Source organism: Lonchura striata, chromosome 19 (genome assembly GCF_046129695.1).
Source record: "Lonchura striata isolate bLonStr1 chromosome 19, bLonStr1.mat, whole genome shotgun sequence".
NCBI lineage: Eukaryota > Metazoa > Chordata > Aves > Passeriformes > Estrildidae > Lonchura > Lonchura striata.
Window position 1 is genome coordinate 7747037 of NC_134621.1, and position 22680 is coordinate 7769716.

At 43.2% G+C, this 22680-nt stretch overlaps 1 protein-coding gene across 3 annotated transcripts in view; it reads left to right on the forward strand.

Annotated features, from left to right (window-relative positions):
* The window catches only part of RAB11FIP4 (RAB11 family interacting protein 4), a 117911-nt gene that overhangs the window by 18154 nt on the left and 77077 nt on the right, over positions 1–22680 (forward strand). For all 3 annotated transcript variants that reach the window (XM_077787378.1, XM_021537790.3, XM_021537782.3), the window contains exon 2: positions 17951–18038. In XM_077787378.1, the coding sequence (XP_077643504.1) occupies positions 17951–18038 (88 nt within the window). The remainder of the gene's footprint in view (positions 1–17950; positions 18039–22680) is intronic.

Here is a 22680-nt window from a genome sequence, read left to right on the forward strand (position 1 = left end):
TGTGAGAAAACCTTTGATTATAGGGAAGGAAGTAAGATTTGTTCTTGTTGTTTGCTCTTATAATCTCCAGCCAATCTTAAATCTTACAGCTGGTATAATTGCAGTGTTGGGCATGTTGCTGTTGTGTTTCAGATTTTACTCTAGTGGGTGGCTGGGGAAGATCTGCACATCTAGGCAGACTTCTCTCCCTGGTTTTAGCTCTCAGGACACACTTCCAGTTTGCAAGAGCAGAATTTGGGATGCAGCACATCTGTGCCAGCTTTAGTGGGATCTCATGCCTGATCTCCTGCTCTCACCATATGTGCCCATCTCTCAGCAGTAACCCAAAGTCAATGTCAGTGATAAAATAAAAGTTGTTGAAAGTGTTAGATGAAATCTGGGTGTTATGTCTCCTTGCAAATTGTTCCCAGGTACTGTATAAGCTTAGCTCTGTGACTAAATGAAATAGGCTGTATGTGCTGGGACATTAACCTCCATAAACAATTACAGCACTTTCACTATTTTCCTAGCACCAGTTGTGCAAGAATTGGAACATGCTGTAGTCAAATGAGAATGATTGGGAAGTGTGGAAGAACAGTATTTCTTCCAGCTTGCCATAAATTTGTGACAGGATGCTGTGACTAAATCTGAGCCCTGGAATAGTCCAGCAGAGGAGGAAATTTTACGTACAAGAGCATGATTTTGGATTGGCTTTGTGGTCTGTTCTGGGGAACCAGAGGATTTTTTGGGTTTAATTGTTACAATTTTACAGCTCATATAAGAAAGCTCAAACCACCTAGGCTGGGGATTAGATCCCTGTTACTGAATTAGAGCTCTGTGTGTTTGATTTAGCATTAGGGTGATGTCCTACATCAGTTCACTGACAACTAAATTTTTTCTTATATCAGAGCACTCTTTTGGCTGATTTGAGAATTTGACAATTTCTGGCTTGTCCTCAGACTTAAAAAATCCCTTCTTGCATGTCTTATGTATGTATTTGGGCCATGTTTAGATTTCAGAAATGGTGTGCCACCAGGATATTAGGGAGTGCAGGGCTGCTCACAGAGCAGGACTGGAACCAGGTGTTCCTTGGGCACTGGGAGCTGCTGCCCAATCTGTCAGCCAGGCCAAAGAAACATTTTCCTCCTCATGCTTCTGTCCCTCTCCCTGCACTTGTTATTTTTAGTATCTCTCCACCTCTGCATGTCAGTTGTGGAGCTGTATTGCAGTAGATGAGAGCAGAGGCCAAGTAGGTTCAAACCAGACAGGCTTGGTGTTTCTAATTTTTTTTATATTACACTGGTTATATACATGGTTTTTATATAGATGTTTCCTTCTTTTCATATCTCCATGCTATATGCCAGCTCCCCACTGTAGCATTGTTCCAGTGCCTGAAGTGGAATAACATTTGATTTTTCAGTAATGAGATTTCTTCACATAGGACTTATTTCAAGAAGAAATCTATGGATAGTGAAGCATTCATTTGGCCTCTTAAGAGTTCTTGGAGTGCTGTAATTGTCACAAGTACTTGCTTTAATGTATACAAAGCTATGTATGCACACAGGTTTGGGGTCATTGCTGTGTGTCTGAGTGCCTTACTGTCACTGTCCTGGGGTTTGGGAGTGGACACAGAAAGAAACTGATGACCTGTCCATGTCCAAAACACTGAATCTGTAGCTGAATTGGTAATTAACCCAGGTCTGCTCAAAGCTGAGCTACTCTTTCAAGAGCTGAGACTTATTTTGTATGGAAGGTGGTGCTGGGGTGAGTTTTGCATACCATCCATACCATTTCAGCAGAGAATTAGCCTTACTAATTGCTTGCCCTCCTTCCTTAATTGAGTATTTACTTAATATCTGACCTCTTTTAACATACTCAAACAGTCTGAAATTGCTTTCCCAAGGAGTTCAGTCTTCAGCTCTTTATTCAGGTAGAATTATCTTTATACCAGTTATACTCACTCAGGAGCAGGGCCAGCAGCTCCTGCCCAGGCTAAACCATGGCCTTTCAGACAAGGCACAGTTATTTTCTGTACTTGCCATTAGATGCTTTAAAAGCACTTGGAAAGTTTTGCTTTCAGTGAGGACAAGAGCAGAATCCAGGAAAAAGATAAAAATTCTGTTTCTGTAAAAGATGGAGGTTTGTTGTAAGTTCAGAAGGAATTAGAGAAAACCATGTAAAAACTGTATAGAAAACACTTACTGTCTGGAGGTATTTTTCCAGTGTCACTGACTGAATAATCTTGGAGCACTCTGCTGCATGGACACTTGCTCGATGCAGAGTGAGTACAGATGAGATCTGACTGCACTCTGTGTCCCTGTGTCTTTGAGAACAAGCAATCTCTCTCCTCTTCCCACTTTTATTTCCCATCCATTTGCTCTTAAAGCTTCAGAGCCTCACCTTCTCTCCAGAGGCAGCTTTGTGGCATTATGGGCTTGAGTCATGCTTCTTGTCTCTTGTGTGAGAAGGTGCTGGTGTTTGAATGGTAAAGAAGGAAGACCCTGGGGCAGGAAATGCCTCTGCTGTGTTTGCAAACTTCCACAGGTGAGCAGTCAGTGGATGCAGCTTAAAGTACCAAGGAAGTACAATAGAAGAAAAGTGATTTATTTTGAGAATAGCATTGTACTACATTCTTCTTTGAGCAGTTAATTTATTCAAGGGGTGACAGATTGTCTTATCTGTCTGAAGGACTAGCCTGCAACCCGGATTTAGCTGTGGTTTCCACAGATTCCCTTTGCTGTCAATATGCAGTGTATCCAAGCATAAAATGAGGCATCAAACCACAGCTCAGGTTCTGTCTTAAGTTTGAATGGCCAGGGTGAGAAACCTTGAAAAGCTGTTGCCTGCACCTGATTTACAGGCTTTGGTCAGCAAGGCTTTAATTCAGCACACTGTATTAGCACTGGATTTATATCTTTATTAAATGTTCAGCAGGATATTAATAGCCTGCATAACAAGTGTCTTTTGGAGCAAGTGGAGTGTTTCCTGTTTGAATCAGCCAAGAAATTGATCCTGGAATACAAGAACAGGAAAATGCTTCAGAACCAGATGAGAAAAGCTAGAGAGAACTCTGAAAGGTCAAGAATGAAAAACTTACATAGAAATGTAATACAGAAAGGAAATGTCCTAGAAAAAGAGTATCCCATGTTATATGGAAAGTTTTTTCCACTGCCAAGAGAAACAACAGAAAATGGTGAACAGAGAAAAGATTTTCCAGGAGTCTGACACTTGGAATTTGCAGCTTTTCCCAGATATGCTTCTGGCAGAGCTGCAAAAAGCTGCTGATCTCTGTCAAATCCCATGGTAAGTCTCACTTCTCCTGAGTGCTGCTGCTTGTGAGAAGTTTGACCGAGGCTGAGAAGGACTTGCTGCTGATTGTCTTCTCCTTGCTGCCAGTTCTGCACCCTGACCAGGAGGTGTTTGGGTCAGTGGAAAGGATCCTGTGCAGGTCTCTGAACTTTGGCCCTACACCACAGCTGGCTCAGGGTTATACTTGTGTTACAGTGACTCTGTCCTGGCTTTTGGCCTTTCATAATGTCCCAGGACTCTGGGCTGTCCCTGAAACATGCCCTGTCTGCTGTAGATCCCCTCAGCAAGGTGGTCAAGGCTCAATGGGGATCTCAGCCCACAGGAGGTTTGGCCACCTGACACCAAAACACTGGTGAGGTGGGCAGCACCTGCTTTGTTTCAACCTGTGCCAGCCTCCCCTCTGAGCTCTTGTGCAGCTTTAGGCTGAGGTCTGTTGCTGGAAGGCTGTCAGAGTAAAACTCTGCAGCTTCCCCTGACCTCAGCACTTGCCATTCATCTTCCCAAGTCCTTTGTACACCCACATTCCATAACATTGACAGCAACAAGGACAGAAACATCACCTCCTAATATTTCATCCCTTTGTATGAGTGTTGCCTTCTGTTTCCTTGGCAGACTAACCTCGGGCTGGAGCTGATGCTGCCATTCCCTGGTGCACCATTCAATGGGCACTATGCTCTTAGATTCTTTTGTTTAATTATTATTACTTATTCATTTTCATCCCAGACAAAGCATGTGCAGCCTTTATAAGGCCTTGCCTTGTTATCTGCAAGTGCAGTAGTAATTCAGTTATTGTACCTTTCCCTAATTCTCACTAGTGCAGCAGTGTATGTACACAGTGAGCAGAGAGACACATGGGGGGAGCCAGAAGCAATTTAGCCACAAGAGTTTATCATGAAGAGGCAAAGCACCCTGGAGCAGGGAAATTGCCTCCTTTGTCAGCTCATGGCCTGACTGTTTGCCACATACATTATGCCGTTTTTTATTTTCACTGACAAAATATTCCATTTTATGGAGCCTTGGTGCTTTCCTTGATCTCACTGCTAGATGCAAACTACATAAAGAGCTATTCTGTGCTGTTCAAAGAGACATGGAGCCTCCCTGTAGGCTCCCTTCAATGAGAGACCAAGGATGTCTGAGCTCTATTGGGATAAGAACTCTATTGGGCAGGCTCTGGTTTGGTTGCAGTGTCTTGAGAGGCATTTGCAGGACTGGTGGTCCCTGGTGGTCTTGAAAGGAACCACTTATTCCTATTAACTATTACAGTGAAGAGAAAAACCATTTTGTAAACTCTGAGCAAGAAGTAATGTATTCTGTTCTGTGGCTCTTCACCACATTGAAGTCTGCAAAGGAATGGAAGTGATGAATTCCTGTGATGAATTCCCAGACATGTGGAACTTGAGATGTGTGGAAAGTTACCCTTTGTATGCGGGTTTGGAATAAGAGTCTGTACCAGCATTTCTGAACTATATGATGATAGACAGCCCAAACGCAAGAGCGTACTGGCCAAAAACCCACAGCTGCTGAAACCAGCAGTTATATAGGTTCAAAACTCTTCTTGTTTGTAATCCTCAACACTTCTTATTTGCACTGATCCGGCCTAATGAGGCTTTTACAGACCTGGCTATGAAGAGATTTGTTCTGGACCAATGAAGGTGCAGGATGTGCTGGGCTATAGGGAGTCCTGACTGCTGGACCATTTCTGAGTTATGGTGGCTGCTGGAAAGTAATATTCACTTGGATAAAGTCAAAGTCTTGGTCTGAGATTAATCTGATTTAAGTTCACATCATAGTGATGCCTTCCAGCATCTCTCGAATAAGGGGGTAAGTGTTGTTTGCCAAGGTTTGGAAATTTATTGCAAAAGCATTTTTTAGAGTTAAAAATCTCACAGTGGTTTTGGTGATTTATAGATTTTATGGCCATTAAGTTCTTCTAGCATGACTTTCATTGTATAATACAGTATAAGTGGTTCCTGCATCAAGTTCCTTGCTTCTGGCTTTGCTCAAGGTCAGGTTTAGAATGGTGCTAAGGGAGTTGTTTCCCCCTCCTGTCTACTTCCCCCCACCTTGTGAACCCTGTCCTGTGAGCTTTGGATGATGTGATCATTCTTTGCATCAGTACCTTGATACCCACCTCACTACTTCTCTGTCTGGGCAGGGCTTAGTCATTTAATAAAAATGCATTGACCTTTATTGGGAGAAATGTGAATGCACACCTGGAAGGAACAGCAAGGACAAGCTGTCATCAGGTGTAACATTTCATTGTAACTCAGCTTAGGTGTGTATATTTGAGTGGCAATTGCCCTGTTCCAGGTCACATTCATCCAGGTGGCTCCCAGAGCACAACAAAGCATATTGAGGACCACTTCCACCTTGTCCATCCTTGGCAGGCTGTGCAGCTCCAGCCCACTGCAGTCACACAGGGACCTGCAGAGAGCTGAGGGGGACATGGTGCCATCCAGCTAGGACATTGTATTCGTCTCTGGTCCATCCAACACAGAGTTGCTGTTGGCAGGGTGCCCATCTCCATAATAGGTGTACACCTTGCCTGGGAGGTTGTTATTCCTAATTGTATAGGAAGTGCATGGACCCTGTCCAAACCAGGACGATTAAGAGATATGGGAGCTGCTGGCTCTTCAGGGTGAACAGGGTGTGGTTTGCAGTGGGGAGGGAGCATCTCTCTGCTGCTGCTGAGCCACCTGCATTTTGTTTGGCACCAGCTCATTTTTCCTCAGCATTTCCCCCTCTGCACTGACCAAGCTGCAGCCCCGAGGTTCACCTCCTCCTGCAGGCAGACTCTTCATAGAGAGAGTTTAAGAAGACATGGACAAAAAGGCACCTGGTCCATGAACACATTGGGCAGACTCAGTCCATCAGCCCTCTCTTTGGGGAGCCCTCCATGCTGAGACTGCAGTCAGCAGTAGCAGAGAGACAGATGTAAAAATGTCAGTTCAGCTGAAGATGGTTACAAACATGAAACTGCTTTAGTCTGTGGTGAGGAAACCTCACCATGAGAGAATTCCTGTGTTGAACTGGTCCAGTAAAAGGTGCTCTCAGAAAGCTCTTTTTATCAGGCTCTCAGCATTCCATCTCATGTTCATACATGTGCCTTTGCTAGAGAGCTTTGCTGAGCCTTATCACTGAAGGTAAATATCACCCTTGTTACTGTACCAGGTATGTTCTGAGCGGGTAACACACAGCAGAGAGTAGAAAAGCACAAAACCCTGTGGTTTTTGTGGGCTGGTGCATGTTCAGCTATTAGCAGTGAACTGGCTTCTCTGATCTGGCACTGCAGTGAAATGCAGCTGAGTGAAGGCCTTGCAGCATAAAGAGATTGTGATTTCTGCATGCTTCACCTCTTGATTGTAACTCCTACAAGGCACCTTTGTGTTAGAGGAAAATAGATGCAAGCACTATTTTGGCAGGCTGGGACAAGACAGCAGTGGCAGAAGCTCTGAATATTTGAGAGAAGTTGCACTGCAGAAGGTCTGGCAAACAGTAATCAGTTTTTACCTATTTAGGGATTTCACAGGCAATCAATAAATTGTCAAGGGTGTTAAACTGGTAACTAAAGTGAAGAAGATCCTGTGAACTGAAAGGACAAGACTGGTGTGAAAGTTCCTTCTCTGACTTTTAAAGGGACTCAGCTAGTATAGAAATAGTATTTTACTCCATGTGTTGTACCTGGAATTGGGGTGAGGTACAATGAGAAGGATTAACAAGTCCACTCACCTCTTGTATAGATGCTCCAAAGCAGAGCTGCACATAATCTGATTGGCATTTGTAGGGGATTTTCCACACCAGAGATAATAACTTGAGCTCCAGTGACCATTTCTTGCCTTATTTCTAGGGTCCATCTAGGAGAAGCTCTCCTGATTCCCTTAAACAGTGCCTGTTTGTTTTTACACTGAAAGGTTGGTTGGTTTTGCTTTCCAAACAATTCATTTTCACTGTCTGTGACCCTGTGGTGACATGTTGTCATAATAACTACAGAGAACTTACATTTGCTGGAAAAATCAAAATGACAAATTTTTTGGTCAGGCTGTTTGGTTTGATTTTAATCTGGGAAAAAATGAATTCACATACTGATACACAAAGCATCAACAGATATCAAAAATAAACCACTGGGAGATGATAAATATACACATTAACAGAAAAGGCAAGCTACATCCCTACTAAAAGGCAGTTGGAAGAGGCAGCTGTAGAAATGAGCAAGATCAAAACAGTGACTTCTTAAAAAGCTTTAGAAGGAAACAATTTCACAGAACAGGAAAAGCCCTGTGGACCCCTGTGCTGTACATACAGGCATGAACAGTCCAGTCCCACACACAGGTGGACAGAAATGCCTCTCAGGTGACTATTATCCAGAGTGACAGCTGGACTGGGAACCTGTCTACCTGAGCCTGAGAGATGTGATTTTCCAGCTGATGGAAGTCACCACATCATTACCCAAATCTCTTTTTCAAAATCTGCCTTTTCCTACTTAGTCCCCAGGCCCAGCACACTTTGCAGTCAATCTGTTTCTGGATAAGAAGAGTAGGTGAAATCACATGTCAGTTGAGAAAATGATCTTTGTGTCAGATACTCTCCTTCCAATAGTGTGTGCAGTGAGCCAAGAACGCTGGGTCCAGTTCCTCACTGAGCTCCTTACAGTACCAAGACTAATTGATAGCAAATTCATCAGGCACACTGCTGAATCACAAAAGTACAATCCCATTGTAGCTGTGTGCCTTCATCTCTTTCTGGGATTTTTGTACTGCATTTTGGATCTTTCTTCCATTCAGCCTTGTAACCATTTAGAAGTACTAATGTTGACCAGGCTGTGAAGGCTAATGAGGATGCACAGTGCAGGCAGTCCTGGAACATAAAGCACCCTTGTACAGCTACTAAGGCTGTAAAAAGCATTCCTTTTCTATGGTTTTCAGGCTTTGTATTTCTGACCATTTTTACACCAAAATGCTGGCTGATTATCATTCTATCTAATGGCTTTCCCCCGGTGTAGATCGAAGAGCAGTGTGAATTTCTAGGTGTGATTTTATACAAAGTTTCCTCCACTGCAGTTTGAGTGCCACGTTTCTTCATAGGGGGATTGCTCATGGCGTGGGAACGGGAGATCTGGGGGCTCTGGCCATTGCCTGGAGCTGGCAGCTGAGCAGGGCACAGGGGGATTAGAAAAGATTAGAAAAGATCAGCGCGGTGTGCGGGCTCTGGTCGGGAGTCCGGCTGCAGGAAGGGCTCCCTCAGCCCCGGCGAGTTTTGCTGTTGGTTGGGGGGTTCCTTGCTGCCAACTCATGCTTGTCCCTTGCTGTCACCGCCTGCTTTTCCCTGCTTCCCTTGTCTTACCGTCAGAGGAGTCAGCTGCTGTTCAAACCTGTCACCCTCATTCCAGGCTTGGTAGTTATCCCACCATAATGAGTGGCACTTACTGCTCATTTCCTTCTCTGGTCCTCGGGGAAGGACCAGGAAGGACGTTTATTTCCCAAGCCACACTTTTCTAAAGGTTAAGATCTTTCCCTTCAGCTAAGTGGAATATTGTTCCTTTAATCATACTTTCCTGCCTAATGTTTGTCATCCTAACAAATGTGTGTCTCCCTGAGCTGGATTCCCATGCTCATTCCTCCCATACTCATTTTTGTGTCAAAGCATTAATTTGCCACAAAATTTCTTTCATTCAGTTTAATTTCAGGACTGCTGCTTAGGCTTTTTCATTTGAGATCAGATCTCAAGACCTACATTCCATGCTCTAGATCTGTGAGCATGCCAAAAGCCAGCCACATTCCCTTTAAACAGTTCAAAACTTAATTCAGGAGACCAGGCTGAGAGACCTGAGGATGCTCAAATTATGCTGTTCTGGACAGGCCTCTGGCTGGCCCTCAGACCAAAATCTAAATTCTTTCTGAAAGAAGCTGTGTGTGAAGCATAGCACTGCGTGCTGGTTGCATATTGCTGGGTTAGCTTTGTGCATTAAGGAGAGAATATAATAAAGCACACAGACTGGAGAAGTGGCTGTCTGAAGTGTAACACTTGCTTTGTAGCTTTGGGGCTAGAAATCTGCCTTGTGAGGATTTGCTGACAAAACTGGGTGATACAATATCTTGTGAGTGCTGTTGCACTTAGCTGTGTTCTTGACCTGTGAATCAGACATGAACAAGTGAAGTGCCATCTCATGGCTGGCACAAACGTGCCTTGCTCTGATTTTGTGTCAGCCATGCAGTCTGGAGCCACTGCCTGGATTTCAGCACTGGCTTTTAGCTCTGGTTTGGCGAATTTTCTGGAGCTCCTGTTTAGCTCTGAGTGCTGTGTTTTCACTGGTGCATCCCTGGAGACTCCCTGATGTCTGAGCTGCTCCCTGTATCCCACCTACCTGACTTGCTCTGCTCTGCCCACCCTCTCCAGCTCCTTCCTGCTGGCCTTTGGTATTTAGTTTGGTCTTTGCAAACCATAACACCTCAATTAAAATGCAGAAGTGTCAGCAAGGAAAGTACCAAGAAAATGTTTTCTGTCACTATGGGCCCCACCTCTCTCCCCAGTTTTACTACAAAACATGATAATTATTCTGAGAGTAGATTCTGTTTGGCTGATGTCTTGCAACTGAAAGTCATGAAAAACATTATTCTGTTCCCTTTTTGTACTGATGAGAACGATCACACACACCACAAGCTGCAGAGAGGTAGAATAGTTTCACTGAAAATCAATCCATGCTGCAGCACTTGTAGATAAGCCTGATGATATGCAAATATTTTCCTGCTCCTTTTTTAAAGGAAAATATGCTGCACCCACATGACCAATTGCCTCCTGTGTCTCTTGTGATCTGACTATTTTCTGCTGTATTTGACTTATGCTAATGGGCATGATAATGGGCTGTGCCTCATTTCAGCTTCTCACAGTTTTTGCTAAGGGCCTTGTTTTCCCTGGCAGCCTTGACTTCAGTTCTGGCAGCTGTGGAGGAGAAGGTGTTAATGCAGCCCTGTTTATTTTAGCAAGTGAGTGAATCAGTGGTTTTAGGAAAACAGTTCAACATATTAACCCTTTGTTTCCAGAACAACAAAAAAATCACTGTAGAGTGAACAGATGGCTTGGCATATTTTTAGCCTTGCTCTCTGTTCCCATGGTATTCCAGACTGTGTGGGATTCCCCATAGACTGTTGTAAGATTGGTGGGCCAAGCCAAATGTCTTGTTTTGCAACACAACATCAGAGGGAAGGAGGGAAATGGAATCCTGTTTAAATCAGCTGTTTAAATAGCTAAATAAAAGGTTCTCAGTTCTCACATATCCACAGATCGTGGGGGAGACTGAAGAGAGAGGTTGGTCTTATGATTCTGGCACTTGCTCATTGTCAGCTGTTACACTGCATTAAGAGGGACAAAATAAATGTGAATTAATTACTCTTATAGGGCTGTTGTGTGTTTAAATAATAGACACATCCAAAGATGTAGATTGGCAGAGGAAAAGCTCACCAGGATTTTACTGGTTGCTGGCTTGAAGATAAAATGGGGGAAGGTAGTTTTTGTAGCTGTGAACTGTCTCTTTGGGATCTGTACTCTGAGGAAGTTCTGAAAACTTCTTAATTCCAGGCATTGATAATTTCTCAAATCAGGTCAGATTGAGAGCTATTCATATGCACTCTCTTTCAAACTTCATTGGTGATTCTTTGTGGTTGTAAAGCATTTTGTTGTGTAAGTAGAGAGTAAGCCAGGAAGGTATATGGTGTGAGAGAAGGGGTTCCTTAAGAGTAATGACTTTAGGATCTCAGCTATGGTTAGATATTCTAACTGGATTGGGGTATGCAAGGCAAGAATTGTATTTGTTATTATCCCAAATTAGGTGTTTGTCATCGTGTATTAAAGACTGTAAGTGATTTCTCAATGTGGAGCAGAAATCATAACATCCATTTTCCTAACACTGCCTGTATTTCTGTTATAGAAAAACGTTTATTGATGTTCATGGAGTATTATGTTATCTTAATAACTCATTTGCATATTAGAATGTTTTGAACAAGTCCATCCCTAATGTGTTCTCTCAGCAGTACTGTGTGGCTCAGTCTTTTACCATCAGAAGATAATAAAATGCTATTAACATAACAAAATGCTGAAAACAAGGTGATGACAAGAGTCTGCCCAGTGGGGCAGATTTCATTGCAGCAGAGCACAGTTTAGAAATACCTGTGTATTGTGTCAGATCATCAGTGTGCCTGGTGTTCCATTGTCCAGTCGAGCAGATGTATTCAGAGATGACAGACACCAACCCGTGAGCAAGTGAGACAGGGTAAGAAACCCAGCAAGCTACAGCATGGACCAGCTCCAGGCACGTTTCATTGCTCTCTGCAGCATCACTGCCTTTATGGTGCACTCTGAATGTGGGGTCAGTATTGCCATCACCATTTTTAAAAAGGGGAAGCCAAGGCAGATGAAATAATTTGCTGGTAGCATCATGCTACTGGAAGCCTTGCTGCTCTGCCCCCTGTGCCACAGCCCCATGGCCACTGGATGTCCTTCCCCTGCAGCAGGCATCTCCCAGTCAAGAGAAACCCTCCTGCCCTGGGGGCCATGAAGTGGATCCTGCAGCTCCTGCCCTCCTCCTCCAGAAGCTGAGACAGGCAGTTCCTGCCCTGCTCTGCCCCTTGTCCCTCTGTGCAGTGCTCCAGCCCAGCCCAGCAGGTTGGAGCTGTGTCCCTGCCTGGGGAAGGGCAGCAGCTGCCCTGCATGTGTGCTGCAGCTCGCATCTGTCACCCACCTGAGCCCCAGTGGTGCTTGCACAGAGCATTAATAACACATCAGCACTGGAAGCTTCCTTTTGAAACCTCGGAGTGCACTCAGCCACCTGCAGTGCTTCTGGAGCCACCTCTTCTTTTCTGTGCCTTTGTGATTCACTGATACAGTTCACATCCTCCACATGGTGGATCTTTTCTCTATCTGGATAACTGGTGGATATTTTTCTCCCCTTGGACCAAGGCCCCATGGATCCAGGTCATATTTGGAAGAAGATGCAATTCCATATGTTGATGCTAAACCCAGGGAAGACAAATGAATGGACTCTCTTGAATTTGATTAGATTTTTGCATTGCAACCATTAGTAAATGATGGATTTGACAGATTTAGGAATTTGCTCAAAGTTGAGGCCAAGATTACTCAACAGATTTGCTTATGTCATTTAGGACACAATCCCAAGATCTGCCTTCTAGCTGGTAAATTGGATATGCACAATTAAAGCAGAAACTGCAACAATCCTTTCTGTTTACAGAGAGCTCACAGAGAAGCCAACTTTCAAGCTTGAAGCCTGCAGATAAAGGGGCAATGAGTGATGCTTGAAATCAAAATTCAAAGCAAATTAAAAGCCATTGTTTCCAGCAATGATGTATATCCCTGCATGTTTTGGGATCAGACAGCAGCTGATGGAAATTCATGATGCTGTTTGCAGTGCTATGAATTATTTACAATGCACAGTCTGCCAGGACTGGGTGGGCAGGCAGTTTGTTGGACTCATGACTGAAATGCTGGCCTTCCACTCCTTACATGTGTGACTGGGAACATGGTCCTGTGTGCTGTAGGGTCAGGTTCAGGGAGAGCATCAGGTCATCTCATGTGACAACCTGAAACGGTGACAGCTCAGATTGTAACTCACTTGTTCTAGCCTAGGTAAATCTTCTAGGTGTGTCTCCCCTTCTCAAAAGGCCTCGGATGAGGGACTCCAGTTGTTTTTTATAGTTCCAGACCCTTCCTGATTTATATTTCTGGTGGGTAAACAATCATGCTGATAAAACAATTGTGCTTTGCCTTTAATTGGAGTCTGTCAGTTTTATTTTGTAAATAATGGTTCTTTATGTCTTTCCTCTGCTATGAACTACAGGGAACCTGTAGTTCCCTGCTTGCAGAAGTCTTTATACCTAGTAACAAATCATCACTTGCTCTCCCTTTTGCCAAATTAAACGGAAGAAAACTCTTCTTTCTTTGGTTGCATAAGGTGTTTTAATTGTATGTCAGTTCTCTGCAATGTGTCTTGTGTTTTCAGCATCTCATATGCCAGTGAGTACAACTGTGTGACTGCTAGTTTGTCCAGTGCAATGTAAAATAATTTCCCTCTTCTTGTGTTGCTTCCCTGAAATGACACAATATCACAGAGAAATCTCAATTCTTCCCCTCCATCTATAAATCCCAGCTCATCAAAAGACAGCCCCTCTGACTGTAGAGCTCCAACATCTGGCACCACCTCAGTGCCAAGAACACCTGAACCCAGGGGCTGGTGAAAAGCACAGGGGTGTCTCACACACGTGGTGCTCTCATTGCCCAGCCCTGCAACCAGAGCAGCATTTCCAACTGTCCAGATGTAAACTTACACCCTTTCCAATGTGGGAAAGGCCAGTCTGGTGAAACCAGGGCAAGTGCAGTTCTGCTGCTCATTTTATAAATCATGTGGGAAGCTCTCTTAATTCCACCCTGCAGCATTTACATGTTTAATCCCCTTTTGCTGTTTTTTTTGAGGTTTTTCACAAATGCTTCTGCCTCAGGAGATCCTGCCTAAATGTCACTGCCACAGCGCAGCCTGACCTTTTCCTGCAAGTGCTTGTGTTGCCTTTGTCACAGCTCCCAGGTGCTCCCTGCTCGCACTTCAGGGTGAGACATGCTCACAGACCCCTGCAGTATCAAGGCAAATTACTGAGACAAGTTGTTTACTTCAAATGGCATCTTCTGGCTGTGATTTGGATCCTGCTGCAAGATTTTAGTGGATAGAGCTGGTGTGGAGTCCCTCTGAATTCAATTACTTCTAAATTTTACAAATGTTTTTTGTGTTAACAAAATCTCTTCCTTTTTAAAGAAAATTAAATTAGGTCAATAGAGGTCTGAGTTTCTTCTTGTCTGTAAATGGAAGCAGGATTCAGTTCCAGTCAGAAAATCTTTGCTGGAAAAGGTACTGATGTTGTTTTGGCAGCTTCAGTACAAAAACTGGCCAGGGGTCTGGAGAGGGTTCCTTGGCTATTCAGTACAGGTGCCCCTGTATTGAACTCACTTGCAAGAAAAGATCCGTTTCAATAAATCTCTTCTGAGGTCTATCAGTGATTTGTCCTCTTTTCTCCCCTTCCTCCACTCCCTCTTCTATAAACATCCTTTCCATTCTGCTTTTTCAAGTGTTCCCAGCCTCTTATGTGTCAGAAAGCAGCATGGGGCAAACAGCCCTGTGCAGGGCAGTCAGGATGGCTGGGAAACCCAAGGGACAGGAGGCAACACCTTGGCTGAAGTGAGCAGTTACTACAATGAAGAAACATGTTTGCACTGAATGCAAATCTCCCCTTCATCCAGGCCAGTTAGACAATAGGGACAGAGGTTTGTTTTTCTCAAGTTGTTTCCCAAAGAAAAATGTTTTATTTCTTCTCTCTCAGATTTATGTCTTCTCTCTGACTATTGGACATCTGCTGAAGAGTTCATTAGAGACACCCTTGCAGCTGCCAAAAGAACCAGCTGGATTATTGAGCCTGCAGCTCATTTGTTCTGTCTTTTTTCACTTCCTACAGTGAAGAACCAGTTTGCAATCCTTGTTTGTGCTGTCTATCCCACATGATGGGGACTGCTCTGTGCAGACGTGTCTGTCCCCAGCCCAAAACACTGTCCCTACTCATTGTGATACCTTCTGATGTTTAACTCTGGAGCACACTGTTCTCCCTGTGCTGCCTGCAGGTATCACAACAATCACACACTCACTTCACACTGTATTTTGGTTGCAGCTGGTTTTGTGGTCCTGTGTCCTTTGCCAGGGGACCAGCAGAGCCCAGCACAGCCCGGAGATGTGGGGCCCAGGTTTCTGAGTGTGCCCAGGACTGGCACATCCTGTGTGTCCCACATGTCAGACCTTTGTCTGTTCCCTCATCAAGGACAGAGCTGCTGTCCCTCATTCCCTGGCAGAGGCTGTGGACTCCCCCAGTCCCAGGGGGTTGTTGGTTGCAAAAAGGGCTTCAGTGTCACCCAGCCTTCCAGGGAGGCTGACAAATCCATAAGTTTCCTGAGGTAATGAATAAATAAAACAACTTTTGATTCATTGTGGGGAGCCAACCCTTTCTGAGGAGGAGAGGACTTTTATTTCTTTACAAAGTGAAGCAGAAGGGTGGTTTATGCAGTGTGGACACCAGAGAAGATTTAGGGGTAGCTGTAGTTTATTTGTCCACAGATTGAAATTTAACTTAAAGCAATGCCTTCAGTCTGGAAGAGCTTCTTGCCTTATTCCAGAAAGCTATTGGTGATCAAAATCCTTTTATCCCCTGACCTGCAATGGGAGCTGTGTTTATTTCTGGCTGAACACATGAGCACTGCTGGCATTAATTCCATCAGGCTGTTCTGTAAATTCTTCATCGTCTCCTGCATTGATGTTAGTTAATTTGCATTGTAATATCCAACTGAAAACCTTCAAATTAGATTTAGGGAAGCTGGACACTGAAGCACTTTGCTCAGGTGATAATTTCATTTACTCTTAAGCTATTGCTTAGACCTAAATGTGAACATATCCTCTCTTCCTCCATAATACACACTCCCAGGCACATAACATCTCATTTAATTTGATTTTAAAAGTGTAATTTTAAATTCTGAGCAACTGCTAGACAAAAATCATTGGATCAACTTTGAGAAATAAACTTAAAGTGCCAGATTCACTGGGAGCACCCAGTGACACCACTATGTTATAGCACAATATCAAATAGAGTAGAGGCTTCCCAACTGGCTGCAGGAATCTGTGCATTAAAATTTAAAACACAATTGTAGTTTGTGAAGGTGACAGAGATAACACCAACCCGGATTTTCCATATCCAGCATGTCTCTGCTTAATTGGTTTCAGTCAGGATTTTCAGCTACTCTGGTGTGCATTAACCACACACTGTGATTTCTGGTGAAGCAGTTTTTTTTTTTTTGAAACACAGATGTGTGTTCTGGTTCTCTAAATTAGTGGGGTTACAGTAATTCCTTGTGATGCCAGGGTGGAAATTTGATCATGAGTCACACCGTAGTTCACATCTGGACTCTGCTGCTCAGCTGGCAGGACTGGAGCTGTGGAAGCCTTCTGCAATATGAAAGTTTTAAGAAAATATCTAACTTGTCATGGCCTCTGAACTCATCATATAGCTCCTTACTTGCCATGCATATACAAACTGATTTTTTATTTTCCCTAAGCAAATGAGAGAGGAAAGGATTTAATTTAAGTATCAAATTGTACCTTTCTCATTCAATATAGAATTTTGCATATCAGTAAAGTTTTTTTCATTTTTTTCATCCAGATTTGCATGTTCTAAATGAGCCTCTTGGCTTATCATGGCAGCTATTGGTACAGAGGGAATTTATAGGCACTGAGAAGTGCCTGTAGGAAGTGTCATGCGCACCCATTAGTGCATTATCTGCAGGGCTTTGGGAAACTGCTGGGGTTTTGCTAGCATGTGGGAAAAAACCACACCAGAAAATTGAGAAACTAGGTCATCTGGATTCATTTGCTGCGTCTTTGCAGCTGGGCTTTTGTTGCTGCTCAGACTGACATATCTGAGCTCACCCAGATTGTGCTGCAGCAGGATTCTGTGGCCTCCTCCACACCTGCTGTCCCTGCATTCAGCTTCTTCAAACTCCTGGCTGCCTGGAGGCCGAGGGCAGGGTTGTGTGGAGCTGGCTGTGAGCTCTTATGAGCAGTAAGAGGCTGCCTCTGCCTCAGAGAGGGTCCCTCAAGGTGCTACAGGGAAAGGCACTGGCACACAAGGAGGTGTTCACAAGCTCCAGCAGAGTGGTTGTCAGAAAGAGCAGCCAGCTGTGGGTCCAGGTGTGCACCTCCCTGGACTGGTCTGCCTCTCACTCTATTTTTCTTCAGCTACTTTTTCCTCCTTTCCTTTTTTTTCTAGACAGCACAACAGCATCTCCAGTCTATGCTGCTTTTCTTCCTCTATCCCAAAACCCTCCTGAAAAATTTGCCAGACCATTTTTGGTGCAAGTGCAAATTTGGTGGCTGTGGTTAAATTCAGTATAATCTCATTCTGGTGGTGAATAATGATCAGAAAGACTAAACTGTGAAGCTGAGATTGTAAGGAGTAAGTACATTGCTTGTTTGCACAGTGTACTGGACACAACCATTCTCTCATCACATGAATATATTTTCTACTGTTAATTTTCCTATACAAAAATTATATTCTCTGCTGTGTCAAGGAAGTTTGGTTTCATTCCAAGTGCTCAATGGATTTTCTCTCCTGTAATCAAGATTATTCAGGGAATGAGACTGCTAATGTGCCCATCTTTGTCTGTTCTTTCTCCTTCCCTGAGAACTTGTGATAAGAGTGGTGCAGAACCACTAAGGTTTTAAGTTCCCCTGAGCTGAATGCATGGCAAGAGCTCCCAGAGAAGGAGATTCTGTTAGCACCCTGCTCTGTGGTGAGAGGATAATTCACAGATTCAGCCCTTATTAAGCTCTTGAGATCCCCGTAAGACAGGACTGATGAGTCCCAGCTGAAGAAGTTTTGGTCAGAGCACACGCCTTAGTCAGCACCAAGGTCATACGAAACATGATTTCTTCTTACAGAACCATTTATTGTCTGGTTCAAGTGAACAGTGTGGGTATTCTTCAATTTGTAGTCTTCTGTAGAAGATACAGACTGTATCAGAGCAACAGACGATACACCAAGTTCAACACATATTTTATCATCTTTTATTTTAGGTGGAAAAACTGGCAAAGTACTTGGACCCGAATGATTTGGGAAGAATCAATTTTAAGGAGTTCTGTCACGGAGTTTTTGCTATCAAAGGTATGTGCATATTTCTTAAAAATAATCCAGTTCAGTTCCACTAATGTTTCTGTGGTTGCAGAAAATGTAATGATCAAAGACATCCTCTCTTTTAACTGTGGTTATTTGTAGTGACAGTAGAGCAGCTCTGGGAACAGAACCAGGATATTTTTCCATTTTGTGCATCTCATGTATTAATGGGGAGCAGTGCTAGAGCTCCTGCATCCATAGGTGCTTGGGCACTGGTTTACTGGTTTTTGTTGTTGTTTTTTGTCAGAATAAATGTGTTGTGGTTTAAAAACAAATACAGCAGAACAAATAGTAGCTTTGTGGTTAAGAGGCAGGGCCTAGGTTTGATACTTCCAGATTCTGATCTTGTTCTGCCACTGATTTACCTCAGGGAGTTAGGGAGCCCTTGGGCTTTTGGTTCTCTAGTAAGAAATTTAAGACTATTATATTGCTCTTGAGGTATCTACAAGGTATAATTAATTCATGTTGTTAGGGAACTCAGGGTCACGTATTGGAAGGAAATAAGTTAATTACAGATTGGCAATGTGAACCTGGAAGATTAAGATCAGGTGGATCCAGCCACCTCCTTTCCAAGGAAACAGTCCTTGGCAGAAGACACAGACATGGTTATGCTTTAGAGCTTAGTCTAAAGGCAACAAATAAAACAGTGAGGAGGAACTTCAGCTGATTTGCTGCTGATTGCTTTTCTAACTTCCCATAGTGAAATAATCCATCTTTTCTGGACATGTGGTGTGTCCTTTCTAAAGTGTTGGAGTGATGTCATGGCCCAGAGGCTTCACGTCAGGGATAGGGTGAATGTCACAGTGATCACAGTGTGGTTCCAGGAAAAGCCTCTGGAGAGTGTGCTATGATGATTATTGTGAAGCTATTATGATGATAAAAACGTAAAACCACAGTACTTTTAATTAAAGTCTATGTCAGCCAAAGACAGTTTATAATTAGGTGAAATTACCATGAGAAGTTGCTCTCATCAGTGTTCTTGGAGACACCGTCCAAGGTGACACTGATGTGTTTGAAGAGAAGGCAAGAGAAAGCCCAGGAGGAAAGTTATTACATTTGTGCTCAGACCCTAAAGTCACTACTTGGGGTTTTCTTTGAGCAGAAGATGCTGTAGCAAACTGAGCTCTAGTTTAAGTAAGACACAAGCTCTGTAAATCATCTGGTGTCTTCTGTAATTCACAGTCTAAAGATTGCACAAATGCACAAAATACGACCAGGAAGGGATAGAAATTACTCAGAACATCTCTTTTGTGGTAATTGTGCCCTTGTCCATGTACCCTCAGTGATGGAGTGGGCAGCTGCATATCCTTTACTGTGGGGACAGCGTGGGAACATTGAGTTTTCAGAGTCATGAGGCCTTGGGGGTTTTCATCCTTGCTCACCTTGTGGGAGCTAATTCTTTTGTTCATATCCTAAGGTTTAATACCTTGCACTCCAAGTTTATGGGTGCCTTAAAGCCCAGGTGTGGAGCATGTAGGGCCCAAATGGTTTGTGTGCTGGTTGTTAGGCTGTATCTGTGAACAGATGCAGAGAAATCACCCAGTTCTGCAGCATCACCTGGAGCTCCTTAGCACATCTTTAGCATTTCAACACTTACACCGACTCAGTGCCAAGTGTTTATCATCCAAGCAGCAGCAGCTGTATCTATTTCTGATAAAACACTGTGCTGCATGTTTTCACAACATCTCTTTGGAAAAACTGCTTCTATTGCTCACCTCACAGCATGGAAATTTTATTCATTTTTGGTCTGCCATATTTTCCTTAAAAATTAAATTGGTTATGTTAAAGTTCAGAAAGGGCATGTCTGTTCTTCAGAATGGAAAGCCTCCACCATGTTGTTTTAGTGCAGCCACATCCCAAGGGAAGTAGCAGGATTATTATCAAACAAAAGCAATTTGTCTTGGCAGCAACAGATTATAAATACGATTCTTTGACATCTCAGCCTATTGCAATTGCTTGGGGCAGTCAGATTAATAGAGCAAAATGAGATGCTACTATAAATCCACTGGGGTTTTCAGTAATAGAGTATGAAGTTATGCTATTCTTAGCAATGGAAGACAAATGTTTAAATTCAAGCTTTACAATCCTAATGCCTTACTATATTTCTTATTTATGAGATTTCAAATTAATTTGTCTTAAAGATGCTTGCCTTTATAGTATGGTGACAAAATTGTTTGCTGCACAGAGGTGGTGATACAGTGTCAAGGTTTTTTGGTGGTTCAGTGCCTTGAATTTATTTAAATCATGAAGTTTGAGATATCTAAGAACAACAGATTCAAATCAGAGTTGATCTCTGATGATGTTGGTTTGAGCATATCCAGGGTTGGATTTCTGTGGAAAGCTAAATACTGGAACTTGAAAAAATCCCAAACATCTCAGTGTTTAATGCTCTGTAAATGGTTGATAGAGGAACTCCTATCCCTGGATCTAAAATCTGCAGCTTGGCCTCTCTCCTCCATAAACCAGGGTATTGTTTACTCTTGTATGGTACACATGAAAAGTGTTGTGTTCCTCTGCGAGTGGACATCAAGCCTTGTTTCCTCCTGGAGCTGCATAAACCTCATGACATATGGGTCATGTACCAGCAGCAGCTGCTGGGACTGTCAGGTGGAAAACAGTTCATTTCCTTCAGCTGCTGGGCAGCAGGAGCTGTGGGTAAGGATGAGCAGTCTCACTGACAGTCAGACCTTGGGAAGTGGTGGAGAAGATTTGTTCAAGTGGAGGTAAATATGCTAGAGGGCAGAAGGTTTTGGAGGAGCTCCTTCCCACTGTGTCTCTGGGGTGGAATACTGCTATGGTGCTTGCTATTTATGGAAAGCTTTGCTTCTTTTGCTGGTCTTCTGTGGATTTACCTTAGCATATGTGCTGTGTCCCTGCTGTCCAGGCTGCTTTCCCTATGCAATGAGGCTTTGCCAGAGCCAGGGATGGGCTTGCCATCAAATTTAAAGCTTTGCAGCAATTTCATTGGAATGCCAGAGTATGAAGGATTTACTGGGGCTCAAGCTGCCCTCTCTATCTGCTGCCTGCAGGGTTTTAATAACAGTCTGCCTGTAGAGCAATTGCCATGAAATAACACCTGTAGCCTCTTACCCAAGTGCTTTGTGGCACTGCTCAGAGACACTGAGAGAGCCAGAATATCACTCAAAGGCTGAATTCTCATTAATTTCAGCAGGGTCAGCATGGGAACCATTACTGTTTGCTCAGCAGAGCCAATGACTGTTTTTGCTGTTCTGAATTTATAATGTACTGATCCAGTAAATATTTTCTGCCACTTGTAATACTTAAAGGCTTGAGTGGAGCTGCTAATTCCCTGTGCTCTGCAGGCTGGTAGGTTCCACAGTCAGATACGTTTGCAGGACCAGGCTCTAATTGAGTCGGACCTGTTCTTTGTGTTCTAAGATTTCTGTTGTCTTTCCAATAGCCTCTTTACTTTGATACTCTGCTTAAAAGTACCCAAACCCTGACAAATAAAGGGGGAGCTCCCCCTACTGCCCTCGGTGTTACAGCTCACAGTAATAAGAGGGTACTCTATGAACACAGATTAATACAGAATTAAAACACAAAGGCAGATGTATTCTGACTTTATAGCTTATTTTAACCATGAAAACAGTGCTGACTGCTGTGTAGTGTTTGGAGGGTCATGGCTTTTATAACAGGAGAGACTGAGCCATGTCAGCACAGAGCATTTCTGCATTTATGAATCTGTGTACTTCAGCAGAATCACTGTTTTTTCAGATTAAATCATACAGCCTGTTGTTCTCCTGGAGCAAGGGATTCTCTCCCTCATCTTGTAGAAGTTCAAGGACATTTTAATTATGCTTGGTTTTGGAATTTGGAAATAGAGAATTGTAGGAGCTCCTTCATTTTCATTAATAGTGTGGAAGAAGCACAGCTGTCAATTTATATACTTCCCCACCTGCAGCAATAGCAACCTTTGAATCTTCAAAATAGTAACACAGACCATTATGTGCCTTCAAAAATCCATCTCTGTGCTTCCCTAGGTCCTGAGGCATCTAATTACTGCAGTAGCTTGGAAAGCTTCTAGAAGTAGGCTGTATATAAGCACCTAAAAGTTAAAAAGTAGATATGTTTCTCTGTGAGTTCCTAGCACTTCTAATGAAAATTCCAAGAATACAAATGTACCCAAAGTTTCAAAGAAGTGTTCCAAAAGGGATGTTGGCTGTTCTGCTAGCTCAGGCTGTGACAGGTTATTTGGACTGTGAAATAACATGAAAATAATAAGGTATGAAATTTGATGGTGTTTTTTCAAAACAAAGTTTTGTAAATGAGCGTTATTTCTGGCCTTCTGATTCACTGGAGATTATTTTTGTCTTAATAGCTTTTCTAGTTTCATTCAGATACGCCAAGCAAACATATTTCTCACAAAACCAGTGCCAAGTTTTGGCCATTTCCTTCAACTAATTATAAAACTTAATTTGCAGTCCCATAGCTGAGAAAAGAATTTTACCAGCTGTGCCCTGAAGGTCCAGCATGGACTAAGAGATGGGTATGTTGCAGTCATGTAAAAGGGAGTTTATTCGCCTATAATATCTAGGACCAGGACAGCTGCACCACCATGGGAATTTCAGTAAAGCACATCAGAAAACCCCAAAGTCTACATGAACCTATTCAG